Genomic DNA, 22,233 nt, shown 5'->3' on the forward strand with positions numbered 1-22,233 from the left:
TCTATAACCCACTGACTGCACCAACTGCAACCTCTATAACCCACTGACTGCACCAACTGCAACCTCTATAACCCACTGACTCCACCAACTACAACCTCTATATCCCACTGACTGCACCAACTACAACCTCTATAACCCACTGACTGCACCAACTACAACCTCTATGCCCTCTGCGATCACTACTAATATGATTAAGCGGTGGAAAGTATCCCCCTCCACTCCCACCCCCGTTTTGACTGTGGTATATTTTGTGTCCCTCCTGTTTACTGCTAGTCACCACAGTGTACACACATAAGAAACAAATTAGACACAGAAAATGTGTGCTTGGAGACTAAATATTTCAGGTGTACTTTATGAAACCATATGGCTAAATAAGTTTTATTATACTAAAATAAGTATTTTTTTCATATACAAGGCATTTTACTTGTGTTTAACGTCATTTTTTGTCACAAATGCAATTACCAAATATGAACACTAGATGGCACTAAAATCCACACAACAAACTTGCAACGAGAGTCACATGGAGGAATAAACTTTGCCCTTTTCCCACAATGCTTCGGGGTTTGGATCAAGGACATAGGAAGCAAAATGTCCCAGAAGAAAGTGCTTGAGTTGTTCTTTGATGTGATTTCCCCCTATTCCTGGCTGGGGTTTGAGGTGAGAGAATGAATAGCATTTCATATTGCTGTCAGTGAAACTTTTACAAAGGTGGGTCAGACTTTACATGGTGAACACAGAGCCTGGGGCAGTGATAGCTCCTTTGTACAAAGCTTTATATTTATTTATATACACTGTTACTGCTGTAAGCTAAGCAGATGGTTCTCATTGTTGATTTCAGCAGACAAATGGATTGTTTAGGCTGAAACATTGAATGCATTATAGATAAAAAAAAATGTTAAATAAAAAAACTTTTTTTTTTTTTTTAAATTTAAATATATATTTTCTTCTTCGAATCCAGGGGCTGCCCACATGCGCAATCCAAAATGTATTTTTGCACACCTGTACATGTATTGATTGGCAGCACAGGAAAAGTGTTTACCTGCAATATGTACAGGTACAAATCCTGCCAGTAGGAAACCGTGATATTAAAATTAAATGCTGCATACTATATTTTCAAAGTGCTATTTGGATAACCGTGTAGAGGCTGAGATCTAATGATGTCACGTCACATTTTTTTGTACTTGTCTATTGAATATTTACCATTCCATCCTGAACACAGGTGTAGGCGTTCTATCTTGTAGAACGTTGCACAGTTGAAGCATTTTAATAAACGTGTTTTGGGGCTTTGTTTAGGAAATTATTCTGTTAGGCTGGGCTTAAATCTGCTGCCCAGCAGTATGTGGCTTATTTATGCTCCCAACGTGTTATATATTAACGTAACGCTTCACCATAACCACTATAGCATGCTGTGCCCTGGCAATCCATCATTGTACCTATTTAAACTGTTCTTTTTTTGGAATAGTTTGACTTCTTACTTGGGATCTGCCCATGCACCACTCTCCACCTCCTCTCAGCCTTCAGGAGAGCCGTGAGCTCCTGCTTATGAGTTTCCATTAGCCCTCCTGACCTAAGCCGTGCAGTGCAAGGCATGTTCAATGGCATAGCCAGACAGAAAACCTCTGGCTTGAGAGGAGGCTACAGTGGAGGCAGGGAGCGGGATCCTGAGGACCCCAGGTAAGAAGTCAACTTGTTTTTAAACGGTTTGACTATTTACAGTGAAGGGGGTTGCCAAGGCACATATGAAACCATAACCACTACAACACACTGTAGTAGTTATGGTGGTTGGAGTATTCCTTTAATTGACTGTGGCTGGCGATCTTAAGGGAACAACTCTGCTTAATTGATGGATGATGGTGGGTCAGGGGGGGCTAGATGGTGGTTTTAACCCTATAGGGTCAGGAATACATGTATGATTTCCTGACCCTATAGTGTTCCTTTAAACTAGCCATATATTGCAGTGCCTATCCTATAGATAAAAGAAAAGTCAAGCACATCTAAAAATGACAAACTGTGATCCCATCATGTTCATTTAGCACCAGGTGAGAATGCTGGGTACTCTAAGAAGTGCAGCCTATCTGGTAGAAGTGACACAAGAAGTGCAGTATCCTACCCCCTTCTCTCCCCCCTCTGCTATGAAATACAATTGCAACACCCATTGCAAACTTTTGAAAAGCAAGATGGAGTAGGTTAAGGATCAAGCTAAAGTGCTTTATGGGTGAGGACTATTCAATAATAATAATAATGTAAGTGTATTAAAGTGCCGATTTCTAATAGACGCCTGCCTCCCCCCTTCACATCGTAGACCAGCGACCAGACCTCAGATCAGTATGCTGTTCGGGTCTGTTCTGCAGAACAAGGGGAACTGCAGCTTTTGCAAACCGTTTTAAGATATACCCCCCGTGAATACATGCATGAAAAAACAAGTATTTATTGGGGGTGTATCTACTCAACAGTGATGTTTAGTTTAGTAATATGGGCAGTGGAATGTTCCTTTTAAGTGATAGAAATTTGACAGTCACTGGATTATTTACTAAAGTGAGAATTATAGTCAATTTAAGGCAATACAACACGTGTATGTAAGCATTAAACACACATTTTGCAGGTTTTATGGGGTATGTGACACTCCGTCATAGCCATACTATACAGCGGCTGCACAAATGTGTGGCAGACCCAGCTGTGTGTAGCTTCATTCATGAAAAAAGTATGAATGAAGCTACTTGAACAAGGTGATAGAAACCTGCCCATTCTCCGTCTCTACATTCTGCTTTTATATTAACTGCAGGTTTTTTCTTTTTTTTTCCTTTTTGGACCAGGTTCTCTGCCGGTATAAAAATATATGGAATGTAGATCTTCGTCTTCGCCCTGGGCTGCTAGGGGGAATAATGCATGCTACTGGTAAGTAACTACAATATAATGAAATAGTCTCATTTAAATTGTCCCTAACATTCCATGGTTTTACTTCATAGAGAATAACATTTCATCTGTACATTGAACTAGCTGATTTGCAAATGTCTAGATAGGAAGAGTGATTTCACTGTACATACATACAGTAGACTTTACAGCAACAGACGCACCTCTCAGTAATGTGGTATGTTAGGTTACAGACCAAAAGTCTACCGAGTATATGTTTTTATCTTTGCATATAAGCTGTTGCTTTCACAAGCTCAAAGTATACATTAAAGGGACAGTATAGTCAGCAAAACAACTGTAGCTTAATGAAACAGTTTTGGTGTATAGATCATGTCCCTGCAGTCTCACCGATCAATCCTCTGCCATTTAGGAGTTAAACCCTTTGTTTATGAACCCTAGTCACACCTCCCTGCATGTGACGTGCACAGCCTTCCTAAACACTTCCTGTAAAGAGTCATCTAAAGTGTATCCTTCCTTTATTGCAAGTTCTGTTTAATTTAGATTTTCTTATACCCTGTTATGTTAAAAGCTTGCTAGACCCTGCAATAGCCTCCTGTATGTGATTAAAGTTAAATTTACAGAGAAGGAGATACAATTGTTTAAGGTAAATTACATCTGATTAAAAGTAAAACCAGGTTTTTTTTGTATTTTTCCATGCAGGCTGTGTCAATCAGAGTCAGGGGAGGTGTGCCATGGGCTGCATAAACATAATCAAAGTGATTTAACTCCTAAATGGCAGTCCATTGAGCAGTGAAACCTGAGAAGCATGATCTAAATACACTAAAACTGCTTCATCGAGCTAAAGTTGTTTAGGTGACTATTGTGTTCCTTTAACCCCTTAAGGACACATGACATGTGTGACATGTCATGATTCCCTTTTATTCCAGAAGTTTGGTCCTTAAGGGGTTAAGGGTATATCTACCTGAATCTGAACCTAATCAGTGCTTCACGGACAGGTTCATTTTAAACATGTACTTTGATTTGAAAACACAGTTCACCATGGCATGAACCTTGATAGCAAGAATAGCATCAATGCTCACTCAGTTTATTTATTAACTGTACAGCTATAGCTTGTATACTTGACTTTTGCGGATAAGATTAATTCTGGGTTTTTCATCTCGCTCATGAGCACACTGTACTTTGATTAAACAGACGAGTAATTACTCTAGTTTTGAGAGTTTTCCTAGTGCGGCTTTTTACTTTGCAATGTGACTGTCCATTCACTGCATACACATATTAAAGTTCGCCTATCATAATTGATAGATAACAGTTTGGGAGCATCTGTCATGGTAGCGCCAGTGCTAAGGGCGAGTATTAACATAACAGCTTCTAATAATGAATATATAATTTTGTTATAAAGATATATGTCAATATAGGTCAGTATTCAACTTTTCATGCTGCAATCACAGATGCATCTCGTCCCATTTTTTTTGCCAGCAGGCAAATAGTTCGGACATCTAAAATGTTCACCCGAGATTTTAAAGGGACTCTCTCGGCACCATAACCACTTCAACAGATTGAAGTGCTTATTGTGCATGGAGTCTGTGGGCACCAGGTCCCACATTACTACTAAACGGTTTACTTACCATTTTGTAGTTATTCTGCTTCCCTAGCAGCATGGCCTCCAACGACAAAATGGAGGCATGAATTGGTATGGCATGAGACAGAAGCATAGCTCTGCCTGCACCATAGCATCGTTGTACGTCTAGCTTAAGACTGACGGGGATTGAGAATCTCTACTAAATGGTGAGTAAACCGTTTAATAGTGATGCAAATTCCGGACCCATGGACTCCAGACACAATAATCACTATAATACATTGAAGTGCCTGCAGTGTTCCTTTTAGCAATATTTAGACAGACTGAAATTGGACACAAAAGCCCTGCAACGTCCCTATTACGTTAGACAGAAGGGTAGAATTGTGGATCAGTGACATCATACATTCTGTTTGGGGTATAGGATGGAGATTAGTGCAAAACATTTATTTTTGAAAATAGCTAATTATTTAGGAAAATTAATGTGTGTTAATTATGTTGGTGTTGGGGATGTCTTTGTTTACAAAACAATGGTGTCTGCTTGAATTAATGTATTTCTCATAGCAATGCAATAAATGACAGAGTATGGCACTTCATACACGAATAGGGCATTAATCCCTTTTACTTTACTGCAGTGCCCATATTAGGATTTTTGTCTGCTATCTCTACTTATTGTCTGATTATTTGGTTTTCCTGCTGAGCAAAGACCATTAACTCCCAGAATAACAGCAGTAACAACCACTTCCAGTTTATATACTCTCTTGTTACGCATATTTTTTATTTTTGGTGGAAATAAAAGAATGCTTCATATTGTTTATATAAAAACAAAACATTCTTCTGTTGTTGAAAGCTGAAATTTGTTTTGGTCACATAAAACCATTTTTACAAATTTTTAAGGTTTTTGTTATCTTTAAAAGGAAAGCATGAAGAGAAAATGTCTTAGAAATTCTAAGTCATTCTAACAATGGAGTGTCCTGCTTAAAGTAGACATATCATTCATTTTTAAAGAACCCATGTAAAATTGCTTATAACAAAATACAAAGAACCTTGATTTCTTACCAGGAAAGAGGGAATGTAATCCTAAAAACATGCTTTTTGATCTGCTTCCTTTTACTATTAAATTCCATCCAACAATTCTGGTTCTACTTTTGTTGCAGTCGGTGTTTTCCTTTTCCTAAATCCCTGCCCCCCCCCCCCCCCCCCCTTTAAAGGAAAGAATGCAAAAAAAATGGAAAAGTACATGCCTTTAAAGTTTCCTTGTTAAATGGGGCTGTTGCAGTTATAGGCAGACCTGTCTCCATTTTTGTTAAATAAACCATTGTACAGCAGAAATTTATGGTATAAGTAGTTCATCTCCCAACCAGAAATGTGGAAATTACATTTAAAAAACAAAACAAAAAAAAACTACTTGTCCAAAGGACTGAAGTGATAGTCCAATATACTTGTCTGTCATGACAATCTACCTGTCCTGACACACAAAATTATTTCAATTATAAAGACTTGTGCCCCCTGTCTAGTGTCTCACCAAGTGCCGCCCTCCCACAATCTCTCCCTCTTTTCCCTCTAGTGTGCTTGTGTGGTGCGTGCTGCCTGTATGCAAAGTGTGGCTTTAAGTTTGTGCTTGCTGGGTATAGTGTGCGTGTGTGGCAGAGGTCTGTGGTTTCATGCCCTCCTTTTTACTTTCTGTATGGTGAGGGACTATGTTCCCTGGTGCAGCAGAGTCCCAGGTGGCCCAGTGAACAGCATGTGGTCTTTATCTCTAGCAGGTGCAGACCCCAGTAATTGCTCCCTCCAGTCCCCGTTCTCAGTAATATAGAGGACAAGCTGGGGTACTCGTACCTGCTCTATAAGCTATTAGTAGGATCTAGTCCCGCAAGGGAGTGATCTCTGGTCTGCCTCTGCAGGATTACCTCCCTGTCCTGACCAAAGCCCCCCTTGTAGCATATCTGCTGCTTGCCTGTGGCAAGGTAAAATTAAGAAAAGTAAATCTGATAGAAATTCCACATCTCTGCCCCCAAGACCAAGTCCACTCACCACACAGGATGATTCAAACTGCTGTAAGTATATAGAAGCCACACTACTGTTGCTGTCATTCCAAGTTGTGCATGCAATGTACTCGCAGCAAAACTGGGAAAAATTGACATCAGGTAGCCGAAATTTCCTGGCCCTAGCCACATCTCCCCTGGCTGTGACTCAAAAAAAATGGTTTTAAATTTTTAAATCAAAATTTACAGCATGGTGTGTTTACTTTAGAAGTTATCTCCTGCTTTGTTAATTGAACTTTCATCACACGCATGGACTCTTGCAGGCTATTATTAAAGCAGGGGGATGAGACATTCTATATTAAACACACTGTGTAATAAATGGAGCAAAATTTTTGTCATTTTCAGAAATGGCAGAGAATTAAGCAGTGACATGACAGGGGCATGATACACATACCAAAACAACTTCATTAAGCTAAAGTTGTTTGTGCTTGCCACTACTTTGTATTTTGCCAGCTGGTAAAAACATATTTTAACCAGAAAAACACTCTGGGTTATGGTATAAGGATTAAATGTGGAATAAAGTAAATATATATATTTTTAAATGTATTTATGTATTTTTACTCAGGTAACCGTCCACCGGCAATGGTCCCAACTAAAGGTGCTTACATGGCAAAGGACATGCAGAGACTGTCTGAATATTATCAAGTCCCCATACGGCAGCCAAGTGATTTTTTCCATGTTATTCTTAAGAAAGGTCTGTAATGTACTAAACTTATATGGAATTGAAATGTGTGCAAAACAAATAGTTATCCATTAAAAATAAAGATAGAACATTTAGCTTTTTACATTCTGTAGTACAGGGCTTGACAAATTTGCTTTGAATCTAGGAGCTAAAAAAGTTGAAAGTCATTTTTATTTTTTTTTATTTTATTTTTTTTCTTTCAACAACAACTAATAACAGATCTTAAAGGGACACTAGAGTCACCAGACCCACTACAGCTTAATGTAGTGGTTCTGGTGTCTATAGCATGTCTATGCAGGCTTTTCAATGTAAACACAGCCTTTTCAGAGAAAAGGTAGTGTTTACATTGCTGCCTAGTAACACCTCTAATAGCAGTCACACAGACTGACAATAGAGGTGCTTTCTACCTATGTTTAGCATAGGTGCTGAACATTCCCCATAGAGATGCATTAATTCAGTGCATCTCTATGAGGAGGCGCGAATTGGCACAACACAGCATTTTGCCGCACATGCGCAATATCCTCCCAATGGTTTCCTATGGAAAAGCTTTGGATTGGCTGAGATTATCAAGATTAATGATCTTTGCCATGGAGGTGGGGTTAGCCACGGGGAGACAGAAGTGGCTTGAGCAAAAAAGGTGAGTAAGGGAGGAGGTCCAGTCACTTAAATGGTTAGTGTTACACTATAGTGTCGGGAATACAAGTTCGTATTCCTGACGCTATAGTGCTTCTTTAAATTTACACATAAAGAACATACACACTCACCCACACACACACATTCACCGACACACACATTCACCGACACACACATTCACCGACACACACATTCTCACCGACACACACATTCTCACCGACACACACATTCTCACCGACACACACATTCTCTCACACACTCACAAATGATTCATTTTAATTTAATTCCACCCAGCCTACCCACCTACCTACCCACCTATTTTCCTGGGATCCAGTGGGGCCCAAAATAAAGAGAGGGGGGGGACCTACTGTCCTTCCGGCCCCCACCACTGTGTGGCGGGTGGGGGCCATAATGATAATGAGGGGGGGAACCTACTGTCCTCCCCCCCCTGGCCCCCACACCTGCGCGGTGGGTGGGGGCCCTAATAAAACAATAAGGGTGGGGGACCTACTGTCCTCCCCCGCCTGGCCCCCACCCCTGCATTGATGTGGTAGCATTTTTATTCTTATTTTATTTTAACTTCAATTTATTTGATCTTACTGTATGTGGCGCAGCCCTTTCCTGTCTATTTTCTTTGTATTATTCTAAAGGGTTGAGTGGGATCCCCTTTTAGGGTTGCTGCCTTTGTCGTTTACCTTTTGTGTTACTAAGCGCTGACCCATCTGTGTATTTTTATCTTAATTTGCACTTATATACAAATAAAGATATTTTTTTTTTTTTTTTTTTTTGTGTGAGGATGATGAGAGCATATACAGGAAGTTCCCAATCATTGGTGATGTAGGGATAAAAATGCAGGGAACATTGACAGTGATGTATTTATGATGTATTGCCTATTATTGTTCACTAGAGTAGACAATAAACCTAGTCCTTCCTTGTCGTATTGCTGATCTTTTTAGTAACCATGTTCACTTTACAGGCAGTCTTGCAGCTATGCGTTTCGTCACAGCAGTTAACTTGTCTCATCCAGAATTTGTGGAGCCAGTATCACGTGAGCTGTGGGTACGCATCTGGTCTGAGGTCAGTGCAACAATATAGACAAAAATGCATGTTAACCAGCTGTTTTGTTGTCTACGTGTGATATGTATTATAGGTATAATAAATAATGCTAAAGAAAAGGATTGTAGAGGCCCTCAAGGTTGAATAATAAACAGATTTATTGTAGAAACCCCCACAACGTTTATACCTCAACAGAGGTCTTTGTCGGCATGACAAAGATCACTGAGGTTGAAACGTTGCAATGTTTCTCCAATAAATCTGTTTATTATTCAACATTGAGTGCCTCTACCATCCATTTATTTTGCATATTGCTACACTGAGTATGTGCCAACCTCAGGTCCAATTAAGCACCAGGGATTGTAGTTAAAAAAAAAAAAAAGGTTTTTTTTTTCTACTCTGGATACCACTAATAAATAATGGAGGCTAGATTTGCATATTACACTGTTGTTGGTAATCTTTGCAAACTAAACAAAAACCAATTCAGTCTTTGTCTGTGGGATTACTTTAGCAACTTTGGTCTTGATTTAATATTTTTGTTTAAGCTTTCCAAATAGATTTACTATTATTGGATAAACTTTAAAATTATTTTTCGAACTTATCAAAATATAAATAATGTCATATTAACATATCAAAATATTACAAAATTACAGCTCAGGTGAGAAATACCACCAACACGTTCCGGAAAGTCTGGGCAACATGGGAACAATACGACATCTAAGACAAATAGAAATGACAGAACCGGCATAGCGAAATCTCACTCGTGCTTTTGAACTACTTAGTTTTATTTTATTTTATTTTAATATGGTTTATTATGTAATGAAATGTTACACTGTATGTGAAAAGAGAAAAAAGGAATATGCTGACAGATACTGCAGCAATAGACACCTTAACCGGCCTCTGCGCAGGTCACAGGCTACAAAACTCAAAAAGGTACCAATAACACTGGTGCATTCATACCTACCGTTGAATCACAAAATAGGCTTCTGCGCAAGCCACTCATGTTCCTTTGAAACCGGTCAGCACGAAAAATAAAGGATATATATATATATATATATATATATATATATATATATATATATATATATAAAAAAAAAGATTACAAAATTACACTGCTTTTTATAATCTTAAATAACTTTAAAAGTCCAAAAATATTAAATTATTTGGAAAGCTTATCAAATAACATTACATTGAGGCCTTTATTAGAAAAGTGTAACTATATTGGTCTATTTTGTGTATGATTGAAATGGAATTTTCATCTGCAAATGTTTTCATATAGAAAAAAAAATCTTTGCTTTAGTTCGACTTTTTTCTGAATTCTTTCAGGACAAGGATATTACAGAACCAGAAAGTATATTAGAGGTAAGCACCTTACGTGATTTTTTTTCCATGAAAATTAATTGAATTGCTTTCCTGTGTTTACATCTGTGCCAACAATGTAATCTTTCCATAGGCTGCCAAGAAAGCAGGGATGTCTGTAGAACTAGCAACTAAGCTTCTACAAGCCACGGACCAGCCTGAGGTGAAGAATGCACTTAAGGAAACCACCGATGAAGCTCTGAAGCATGGGGTAAGCTGTGATAAACAAAGGAAAACTGCTCTTCATTAATGTTTATCACATTTCATGAAACCAAGACCAATACAATAAACTGTTCACCTTCCTCTTCAAGGGTCACAGTGGTCACAGTATGCCCACCCTCCCCTCATTGTGATATGCCTCTGAAATACATTAAATAGACACTACTATAACCAATTTTTTCTTATTAAATTGCGTATAGTACCTGGAGTCCTTTGGCACTTTTCCGACATTCAGTGTTAAAGGGAAACTATAGTGCCCCCTCTCTCGCACCTACCTCCCACTGCTGTCACTTATTGATTCCAGCGCCGATGTCTCTCTGCGCTCCAATCAAAAACTGCAATAATTACCATTACAGGGTTAAGGTATCTGAGACACTGTACCCAGACCACTTTAATAAGCTGAAGTGGTCTGGGTTCCATAGTGTCCATTTAAACCATTTTCACGCAGTTTAGCACTGAATAAGGGACCCTGACCTCCTATACGCCAGCCCCCACTGGAGGTATGGCTGAATGAATGAGAGATTACACTCTTCCATACTCCTACCAATACACATCAACAATGGGCATTTTGTTAGGCCAAAAAACAGCCAGGTGACACTCGGCCAATTACCACAGCCCATTGCTGCTTTGTTTGCCCTGCAGAAAGCTAAATATGGACCTTGGTACTAATGCTGTGCCCAGGTAGGTGTCAAACTGACAGACTAGAAAACATACACACAAGGTTATTCGGTAAAGTCAATAATGGCCCTACACCGAACGAGTCAAAATCATTCGGTTGTGTACGGGGCTAATTTGACTGCTAAATACGGACATTATTTATAAGATTTAAAGGAATGCTATAGTTAGAATTAGGAATACTAAGATGTATTCCTAACACTATAGTGTTGTACTAGCTATCTAGGTCCCTGGCCCCAGGCACCCCTCAGAGTGGAGTAAAAAAAGTTCTTGTACTTGCCTTTACTCCATTTCTCAGTCGGTCCCCCTTTAGTAAGTCACTGGGCTAACCACTTTGAGCATGTCACAGCGCCCATTGCCATTATGAATTAGTATTTATTTTATTAATATATATTCTAACAGTGGTTTGGTTTTCCTGCATTGTCTCAGCCAATTCAATACTACAAGGGAAGCATTTAGGAGCCTACTACTGCACATGTGCACCAATTGCCACTCTGCACCAATTAGCATCTCTTAAACACCACTACAGTAGCTTGTAGTGGTTTTGGTGTTTAGTGTCCCATTAACCATAAAACAATAAAAGAAGTGATGCATATGAGAATTTTCCTTTAGATTTGTATCGGTTTATCTGTATAATACCTTTCTCCTCTCATTTCCCTTTTTGTTTTAAAACAGGTTTTTGGTATGCCCAGTATTGTGGCCTATATCAATGGAGAGCCTCAACTTTACTTTGGATCAGATCGTTTTGAGCTTCTAGCTCATCAACTTGGTTAGTTTCTGTCTATACAGAATTTTATTCTAAACTCTTTTACAATCAACAGAACGGCTCATCGGCATTCTTAAAGTGGATATGATAGTATTTCATTTGCTAATCCCGAAAAACACTATAGCAGTATTTACCTGTGTGATCAATGCCGTGGCAGTATAAAGAAAAAGGGAAAGAAAAAAAAAATCTTGAATGCCTTGCATGCACACTTCTTGTGTTGCCATAAACATGTACATCTAACTGTGTGTATATTTAAAAAAAAAAAAAAAAATTGCGCGATTTAATAAGAAAAATCACTATTCAGATGTGCAAAAAAAGGGTCCATTTTAAAGAGCCACTACGCTATACAAAAACACATTTTGTTTATATAAAAAAAAAAAAACAGAGGTAAATTTCCTAGCCCCCAAAGCACCCCCTTCATTTGTCAAATGATACAATGGAATTTTACAAAACCAAATAAAAAGAAAAGCAATAACTATTAAAACGTAACTTTTACGTGGGGGAACTTAATATTAACTGTAAATCATATTGGAGTCACTTGCTAAAGTATTGCAGGAGAATTCCTTATTTCTTAACATTAGTTAAAACTGAATGTATATCTGAGTATCCATGATGATAACCAAATTCCCTGTTGATGATCTATTTTGGTAGTCTGGAGAGGATATCTAATAGTGAGGCCTGAGATCCCTTACTACCATATAGATAGTACCTTGAGGTCACTTGGAGTAACCGTACTGTCAATACAATGTTATGCAAATACACTAACCATGCATAAAGGACAGGGGAACATGTGGAAAAAAAAAAAGGAAAAATAATTATACCACATTAGCAACACAATCTGTGCGTCAATGTATAGTAAGCCAAATGCAGACAACCAAGAATGATAATGATATTGTAGTACTTGTCTAAAGAGGTCCCCAATCCCAAATTTTGTTCCAATTAGTGTTTTTCATGTATTACACTCTGTCAGTCACTAGGGGTCACTGCACATAATATACACTCTAGGATCAATGTTATAATGGCCCAACAAAAAAAATCAAAATGTAAACAAATAGCAAGAGAAAAAAATATGACCGTCCCCCAAATATATTTCCAAAATTAACAAAATGACAATTCACTCAGTAAACCTGTACACCAACAATATTTTGTGCTTCATTGCTGTTATGGCTGTTCCCTCATTATTCCTACTAGTAAAGTGAGGAAGATCTAAATGCCCCTACCTATTTGCCAGCCAAACAGAACTAAATCACAGATTGACCAAATTAGCAAAGAATACAAAGCAATGGGAATGGCTAATTAGTCATACATTTTAGGATTCTTTTTTCTTTATGCAACGGGGTTTTACTTTTACACTTCCAAAATATTTGCACAGGTAAGAAGATGTGGCCTGAAATGGTTTGAAAAAATAAATAGAAGATACAGTATTTGGAGTGTAGTTTCAGATTTGTGGGAGCACTGTGAGAATTAAATAAAGCCACTTAACTGACCTTCAATCTCCCCACGGCCGCTGCTCCTCCCCTGGCTGAGATCATCATTGCCAATATCTCAGCCTATCATGTGCTTACCAATTCCCATAAGGAAAGTGTGTTTGATTCTGACTGCCTCTATGTATGACTGTGTATGTGTGTGTATATGTATTTCAGTCTCAAACATCATTATATGTCACCATTAACCCCTTAAGGACACATGACATGTCATGATTCCCTTTTATTCCAGAAGTTTAGTCCTTAAGGGGTTAAACAAACAATGGAGACAGAATAGGCATCTCAATAGTGGTGGGACATTTTAAAAAACAAACATGGAATTAAAATGAATTTGAAAAACATTTAGTTAGTTATTACATTACTTACCGGTATTATCATCCATTTTGTATTTACCATTGTTTAGAAGGTGTGTACATTCCTCTTCGACATTTGTTTTGTTGGGCTAAAATCAAGTTTTCCTCAGCATTCCAGGCATTTTGAGCTGTAAGCACTACGTTCATAAAATCATTGTGTGTTTACTCTAAGCTCTTGCTCTGCTGATGTTACAGAGTGTTTGAATTACAGTTTTCATTTTGTTTCATTTTCAGGTGAGAAATGGCTGGGACCTGTGCCTTCAAAACCACGATTGTAATTTTTCTTTATTTTTTTCTTGCTGCAACTAATTCTTAGACCAACCAGTGTACACCGCTTTATAGATTCCAATAATAAAACACTACTGACATTGCCAAGTCTAATATATGTCTCGCGTTGCTATTTTCCTTTTGCAAGAAGATTCTCTAGAGACAAGCTAAACGTGCATGTCACTCGTATGACGAAAATGCATTAGAACCGTTTATTATCGTATATACTCGAGTATAAGCCGACCCGAATATAAGCCGAGGCCCCTAATTTTACCCCAAAGAACTGGGAAAACTTATTGACTCGAGTATAAGACTAGGGTGGGAAATGCAGCAGCTACTGGTAAATTTCTAAATAAAATTCGATCCTAAAAAATTATATTAATTGAATATTTATTTACAGTGTGTGTATATAATGAATGCAGTGTGTGTATATAATGAATGCAGTGTGAGTGCAGTGTGTGAGTGCAGTGTGTGTGTGAATGTGTTGCAGAGCCTTGGTGGGGGGTGGGCATTTTTTTTTTTTAATTATTATTTTAATTTTTTTGTTCTATTATTGTATTATTATTTTTAATATTATAATATTTTATTATTTTTATTTTTTTCGTCCCCCCTCCCTGCTTGATACATGGCAGGGAGTGGGGCTCTTACTTCCTGGTGGTCCAGTGGCATTGGCAGTTCAGTGGAGGGGGCTGGCAGGAAGCACTTACCTCTCCTGCAGCTCCTGTCAGCTCACTTCTCCTCCGTGCCAGTCTGGTCAGCTCCCTCTGCAATTCCCAGTGTAAGTCTCGCGAGAGCCGCACTATGACCCCGCGGCTCTCGCGGGACTTACACTGCGAACTGACAGGGGGGCTGACCGGACCGGCGCGGAGGAGAAGGGAGCTGACAGGAGCTGCAGGAGAGGTAAGTGCTTCCTGCCAGCCCCCTCCACTGAACTGCCAATGCCACTGGACCACCAGGAAGTGAGAGCCCCACTCCCTGCCATGTATCAAGCAGGGAGGGGGGACGAAAAAAATACAAATAATAAAATAATATTAAAAATAAAATAATATTAAAAATAATACAATAATATAACAAAAAAATTAAAACAATAATTAAAAAAAAAAAAATTTTTTTTTTTACTGTAAGCATCAAATCTATTTTGTGTTTGTAAGTGGCTGGTAGAAAAATTAAGTCAATTACAGACTCTTTATTCATTTTATTTTTTTTAATATTTAAAGGCACCCTCCAAGCACCATTCAATGCAGGCAGTTCCCTGGCTCCCACATTGAAAGCAGTCAAACCCTTGTAGAACAGTTTGACTCTTTACAGTGGCCTACCAGGCGTGCTTCCCACCTCCACTACAGCTACAGGAGAATTGAAAGCTCCTGCTTCAGACTGTCCATTATTTCTCCTGAATTTAGCTTTGAAGTGCAGGGTGTCTGTTAACTGCTCTGAGCCAATCTGCTAAGCCCTGCACTCCCGGACTTAGCTGAGACAGACAGTATCCGGCTTTTCTAATGGTGTAGTGTAGGCAGGGAGTGATGCCCAGCTGACCTCAGGTAAGAGTTTTAAAACAGTTTGATGAATTACAGTGGAAATGGCAACTAGGCCGGTCCTGGTACCATCACCCCTAACCATACTTGAGGTAAGTTTAATGGAAGCTTGCAACCTTGGGTACTCTGAGGAAAATGTAGAAAAAAGTTTTTAGTTATGCTTTTTTTTTTTTTTTATATATATACATTTCCAAGCTAAACTTTTAAAGCAAATATCTCTAAATTGAAAACCAAAATCGCTGTAACTTTAATAAATACATTTAATAAAACAAACAAGCTGACATATTTCTAAATTGTAACACTAGAAAATATACCTAATTAAGTATATTTCTAAATTTGATCAACTCTGTGTGTCAGTTACACCGTACTCTTCTAAATATGGGTAAACCATCCTTTTTCAAGTGGTCGGCACATCCCAACACCAAACAGAAGCTGTTAAGAAAGAGGAGAAAAGACAAATTAAATATGCGACCAGTGGAAACATATTAAATAATATGTAAATCATGTCGATACAGTAATCCACTTGTAAGAACTTCAAATACTTTTACTAGCTTTCCCAGTTTATAATCTGAAAATCAAGCGTAGTCTATAATTAGGGATTATTCTAGCTTCAAAGACAGGAGACGAATATTTGCTTTACTTCCTTTACTGAATCCTCCAGCAGCAAAGAAATAGTTAAACAATTGAACAAAAAAGAACAACCAATCAGAACACATCTAGTCAATAATATATGGCTATGAGACTCCTCCCAACTCCTATTCTTGATAAAGCCTGAGTGTGGTATCAACCGTTTAAAGCAGAAATGAGAGAATTCTTCAGAAAAACAAAGTCAACTGTGTAACCGATCCAGTAGAGCAAGAACTTGAGTAAGTCGTGAAGAAGACGAAAACGGCTTCACACTAGAAAGAGAAGAGAATTCGTGAAAGTATGGTGTGACTTGTAGATTGTCAATCATACAAACGTCTAGCACTAGAACTAATCATACAACAACAACCTGTGATGCTAACTAGATTTCTAAAAATACACAGATGTAAAAACGTCATGTAAATTTTAACTGAGTTAGTTCAAATGTAATGCATAAGACCCTGGAGTGTGAACGTATGAGGCACGTAAACAAACCTGAATACTTTACCTGAGTATCCCTTAGTGGATGGAAGTTGAATACACTATCTGAGTTACCCTTAGTGGATGGAACTGGGGGGGAGGAGTGAGGGGCCACAGGGTTGGAAAATATTTGCCTCCTGTCTTTAATAAAATTTAGATTATTCGGTCACTGAAGCTATAATCCCTAATTGTATGGCAAGACAGGTGGCTTCATATTTGCTGTTTTACCGCCCAGAAAGTAAATGAAAACCCTGATGGAATTGAGACCGTAAATAGAAGGTATGGAAAGTAGATTCCTGTGACCAATCAGCAGAGGCTAAAATGTCCGAAAGGGAACCTCCCGTGATAAAGGCAGAGGATGCAGCCGCGCCCCGCACCAAGGAAGCTTCAACTCCTGCAATCGGAGAACCCATCGGATCCAATGAGCAATTGTGGGGCAGGACACCGGATTATGAGGACAAACATAGGACACAAAAAGAGGTCCCGATGGAGCCCAAAGGGGAGTGGTAAAGATGACATACCACTGTAAACAATGGGCAACACAAAGAGATGGTCTGTCAAGGACATAAGGGTAAAAAAACGGAAGTGGAAGGAACCTTATTGCGTCGAACAATAGAGAAACGTACGCCTTCAAGAGTGAATGCAATAGTGTGAAGGTTGACGTAAGGAATGCTCAGAGTTAGGAGGCTATGCTTCCAGGAAAGACTACATCCATGTGCAACATCCTAAAATTGCGTGTATCGAGGGACCAGAGGTCAGGAAAGATGAATACCCTGTAGTAGCCTGCAGACGGATGGATGTTTTCCGACGGGAAAGGCATCTATTGGGCAATGAGCCGCTGAAATAGCTGAATGAAAAACGAATCTTGTACGGTAACACTTGCCATTGTCACCAGAGTCGTTAAAAAGGGATCAATATCCCTTTCCAGACACCAGCGAACCCAGAACCACCATGCAGAAAGGCATGATCTATGAGTTCCTGGGGTCCATGAGTCCCAGAGGAGACTTCTAGCTAAGCCCAAAAGTTCAGAGACATACCAGGATCCCCTGAAACAGTCCAGGCCACTAGCAAAAGATATCCCTGGATGGTGAGAGGATGGTAGTCCCTGGTGGGATCTCGGAGGAGATCTTGAGGCAGAAGCAGAGAATAATCTGCGAAGATTTCTAGAAGGTTGGGATACCACGGTTGGGTCCTCCGGACAGGAGTTAACAGGATCCGGGCTCCCAGAACCTTGAGAAGTGAAGAGTTTGAGGAATCATTGAAAAAGATGGGAACGCATAAGCTCCCGTCTACTGCTAAGGTTGCAGGAAGGCGTAGACGGCTTAGGACATCGGATCCGGTAGAAAGTGTTTGCCTGACTATTCAGTCTGGAGGCAAAAAGTTCTAGCGTGATGGGCCCACAAAGCAGATGCAGCTGATGGAAGACACCCAGGTCTAGGTGCCAATCGCTGGCATGCCTCCAGTGACGAGAGAACCAGTCTGCCACGTGGTTGTCTGATCCTGGCAGATATTCTGCTCGAAGAGAGGGGTTCCTTCCCAGATAGAACTGGTAGAGCTATTTTGTAAGGTCCGACAGGAGCTTCGAACGAGAACCCCCTAGACGATTGACATAACGGACAGTGGAAACGTTGTCCATCCTGAGAATCAGAGCAGTTCTAAGCGTCTTTGGCGAAACTGCGAATCGCAAAGACGCCTGCCATCAGCTCGAAGCAATTGATGTGCATCGAGCGTTCTGACTGTGTCCAGAGACTGTCCGTGGAGAAGCCAGAGCAAGGGGCTCCCCACCCTAGAAGGCTGGCATCGGATTCGAGGACAAAATCGGGTTGGCACCCGAATATAGCTTACCCATTCCAGGCTTCCATGTTTTGGAGCCACCATTCTAATTCCAGACGGATTTAGTCTGTAAGGAAAATTGATTGGTCGTAAGATCGGGACCTGTGAAAATACCACGTCTTGATGCGTTACATCGCCCTGTAATGGAAGGGACTGGGTAAAATTGCTTGAATGGAGGCTAACAGGTGCCCTATTATACGTGCTAAATCGCGAAGGATAATATATTGAGAGGACAGTATACTCCGAAAGTATCTTTTGATGGATTTTATCGTTGACAACAGAAGTTGAAGGACTGAAAGGACAGAGTCGATCTGAAAACCCAGGAAAAGGACAATCTGCGATGGGACCAGTTCGGATTTGTCAAAATTGATTTAAAAAAACTAGGTCTTCTAGGAGCAATTTGGTCATATCTGTATGTTCTTGAAGAGTGTGTGGGTCTTGCACCATGATTAAGATGTCGTCTAGGTAGACTATGGATCTGATACCTTGGGCCCGGAGAAGAGCCATAACTGGTTTCATCAACTTGGTAAAACACCAAGGGGCGGAAAAGAGACCAAAAGGGAGGCAGGTGAACTGCCAGAGATTTTGTTGTCGTATGAATTGTAGGAAGGGATGGTGGGATGACCTTACCGGTACTGTAAGGTAAGCATCCTTTAGATCAAAACTGGAGAACCAATGCAAAGAAGGTCCCGGAGCATGTGTATGCCTTCCATTTTAATACGCTATGAACTGATTCCAATTTATTAAGTTGATGATTGGGCGAAAGTCATTTGATTTCTTCCGGGCCAGGAAGATGTTGCTGATAAACCTGGGTGGAAATGGAGAGGGTTCGATTGCACCCTTGTCTCTGAGCTTGCAGTATTCCATATGTAGTACGGGGTGTCCGATTGGGACATCATTAGAAGAGGGGGAGGAAACTCCTGTATTGGGTCGGAGGTGAAATCTATGAGGAACCCTGAAACGGTCTGAAGGATCCTGAGTGAGGAGAGACCACTGTGGAGAAAAAAAGGGTTAAGCGGCCTGCAATAGGTACTAGAGAAAGAGGTAGGTGTATTACCTTGAGCAGAGCACCCCGGAGAGTAGCAGACCCACGTCCTCTGATCGATTCTCTGTTGTTGAAGAGTTATCTTTGATAGGGGAGGGTATAACCTGAGTTCCAAGGCTCAGAGGGGCGAGGCCTGTAGCCTGTGAAGGCAGATCTGCCGGTAGCTCTGCCTCTATGGTGACTGGTTCTAACAGAAATACGGTTGGAACTAAACACTCTGCGGAGAGAGGTCTGTGCTTTATTTAGCGAGGTGAAAACAGAGACATGCCTGTTGAGATCTTGCATAGAGTGATTAACAAACAAGAGGCCATTAGCCTCCGGACCGAGTTCTTTAGAAGTCAAATCTGCCAATTTTGCATCGATTTGATATAGGACAGCCTTCAGTCTTTCAGTGGACATAGCCACATTAGCATTTCCAAGTAAACATAGGGCTCTTTGTGCCCATTCACATACCAAGTGTGGGTCCAAGGTACCTTCTGTGATGGCTTCGTCTGCCATGATGAAAATCTGAATAATGGGATCAGCAATGTCCAATAACTTGTCTTGGACTGTTTTAAGGCCCTGTTCAAGACCTTTTCGGGGATCTTTACCCGACTTGCTGAGGAAAGTATCTAGGAGAGGATCAAATTCAGGCGTAAGAGCCACCTTATCTGGTATCATTGAACACTCCGCCCTCAGTTTATTCCAAATTTCTTTTTCAAGGGGTTTTCGGAGCCACATTCTGCAAAATTGGGATATATGGTCCGGTGGTGCCCACTCAGCCGAGTGGTGATGCTTGATGATCCTAGGATCAAACAAGGGTTGGCCACTAGCATCCAAAAGGATGTCTGATTGATCTTTGGTTTGTAAGGCGTTAACAGGGGTAGAAACTTGGACCAGAGGCTTATTAACAAAGGACTCCTTGATATAGGGAGTATTGGTTTGGTCTTCAACATCAGAGTACCCAGCACAGTACTCATCCACAATTTGTAGGTCATAATGTGAAGTAGAACCCTCCATGAGATCGATTATTTGGTGGCTCGTGGAAGACAGAAACAATCTGGAGTTTTTGGGCAGTGCCTTGCCTTTACCGGCTGAAGCACTGTTGCCCTTCCAGGGACACTTGCGCAGAGCCCCTTTGTGGTCAGACTTGTTATGAGACTCCTCTGAATCACAGATATTTATAGTAACATGTAGTTTGGGAACCAGGTTACCCTGTTCTTGATAAGCTGCTATAGGTTTGGGCATAGCTTCTGCTATGGCAGGAGAAGAGACAAGATTTAAGCTCAGCAGAAATTGCAAGGTCTGGTTGTTCAGACATGTTGGCTGATTTGAAATTGATTTATAAAAATGAAAATTAAAGGTGAGGAAAACAGGGGTCACCCTGTGATAACTGGGGGTTACCCTTTGAGATCAAGGTTGGGGGTCACCGAACTGGGGCATATGGGGGGTTACCCAAGATGCAATAATAAATGGGGGTTACCTGCAGTGTATTTTAAGATAAGACGCAGTGGCTATCAAGCGGAAATAAACTACCGCTATAGCAAAACAGGGATATTTGGATTTGAATATTGAAATAATTGATCTTGCAGAAAATATATTCCAACAAACAAGCTGTGTGAACCTGATTAGGGGAACAGAAAAAGGGGAATGTTCAGAACGTGTAGAAAATAAAAGTATAAGAGTACAATTGGAGAAGGGTATAAAACTTAACTAGTAGGTTAATAAATAACCACAGAAACTAAGCTGTTTGAAGGAGAAGCAGGTTTGAACAGACGGATCGCCAAACTGCCGCACTAAGATGACCGCTGGCACTAATACGGAGGCGGGGACCACACGCGTCAGAGAAAAGCACGGGAAACGGAATATGAAGCCGCAAGATGTTTGCGGCAGTATGGCTCCGTAAGAGCTCGATGTAAAAACGAGCAATTAAGCCATGGTCAGATCGCGGACGGAGAATTCAGACAACACAGGGAACAGTTCTGGGGTCTAAAGGTGGAGACAAAGGACGCCCCTGAGGTAAAACATTGTACATAAGGATTTAATATCGAAAGAAAATGTACATAAAATATATGAATAAAAGTAAGGAAACACGTTTAATGATGGAAAAAGTACAAAAAAAACCCAAATATATATAAACTAATAGTCCAAGGCCAGTATAATCGGAATTCACTTACCTGGGAGGCAAGCAGCAAAGAAAGATGAGTTGGGAGGTTGTTCTTTTTTGTTCAATAGTTTAACTATTTCTTTGCTGCTGGCAGGGTTCAGTAAAGCAAATATGAAGCCTCCGTCTTGCCATAAAATTGATTTTATTATAAACTACACGCTCACTGCATCAAATATCTAAATCATTTTGCATAATCTAGTATATTATACAGTGGTGTGTGGCCCTGAGAATTATCACTATGTCTTCATCATTTTGATCTGAAATGTTTTGTGGTGTCCCTATAAGTCTTTGTAATATCACAAAATATATGCATTGCATGCCTCTTTATTGAAAACATACATCCAACAATTAATATTTTTATTGACAATGTTATGTGAACCCTTTTCCTCATAATAGCATAGTTAAAATTGTCCCTCGATTTATTGATGCCATTTATAAATAATACATTTATTATACACAAACAAGCACTTGTTAGTAGCTGTGGACCCCTCTTATTATGGACTATGGGGGTCTGATTATTCCATGACCTTCAATCCAGCAGTTATGTGATAAGTAGTTATCGAGCAGCAGTTCCAATTACAAAAAGAGAAGTC

General features: G+C 39.9%; 2 protein-coding genes across 2 annotated transcripts in view; one reads left to right on the top strand and one right to left on the bottom strand.

Annotated features, from left to right (window-relative positions):
• The first annotated feature begins 552 nt into the window (after positions 1 to 552).
• On the top strand, positions 553 to 14,098 carry GSTK1 (glutathione S-transferase kappa 1). Its single transcript, XM_063435139.1, has 8 exons — positions 553 to 657; positions 2,814 to 2,895; positions 7,055 to 7,183; positions 8,781 to 8,881; positions 10,184 to 10,219; positions 10,311 to 10,427; positions 11,786 to 11,879; positions 13,948 to 14,098. The coding sequence occupies exons 1-8, from the start codon at positions 589 to 591 to the stop codon at positions 13,989 to 13,991; spliced, it is 672 nt and encodes a 223-aa protein (XP_063291209.1). The 5' UTR covers positions 553 to 588; the 3' UTR covers positions 13,992 to 14,098.
• Positions 14,099 to 15,916: 1,818 nt separating this feature from the next.
• Positions 15,917 to 22,233, bottom strand: part of SYCE3 (synaptonemal complex central element protein 3) — a 64,350-nt gene continuing 58,033 nt past the window's right edge. Inside the window, exon 4 of the mRNA XM_063434188.1 lies at positions 15,917 to 15,944. The gene's annotated coding sequence lies outside the window, so the exon portion shown is untranslated. The remainder of the gene's footprint in view (positions 15,945 to 22,233) is intronic.

Source organism: Pelobates fuscus, chromosome 10 (assembly GCF_036172605.1).
Source record: "Pelobates fuscus isolate aPelFus1 chromosome 10, aPelFus1.pri, whole genome shotgun sequence".
In the NCBI taxonomy this organism is placed as follows: Eukaryota; Metazoa; Chordata; class Amphibia; order Anura; family Pelobatidae; genus Pelobates; species Pelobates fuscus.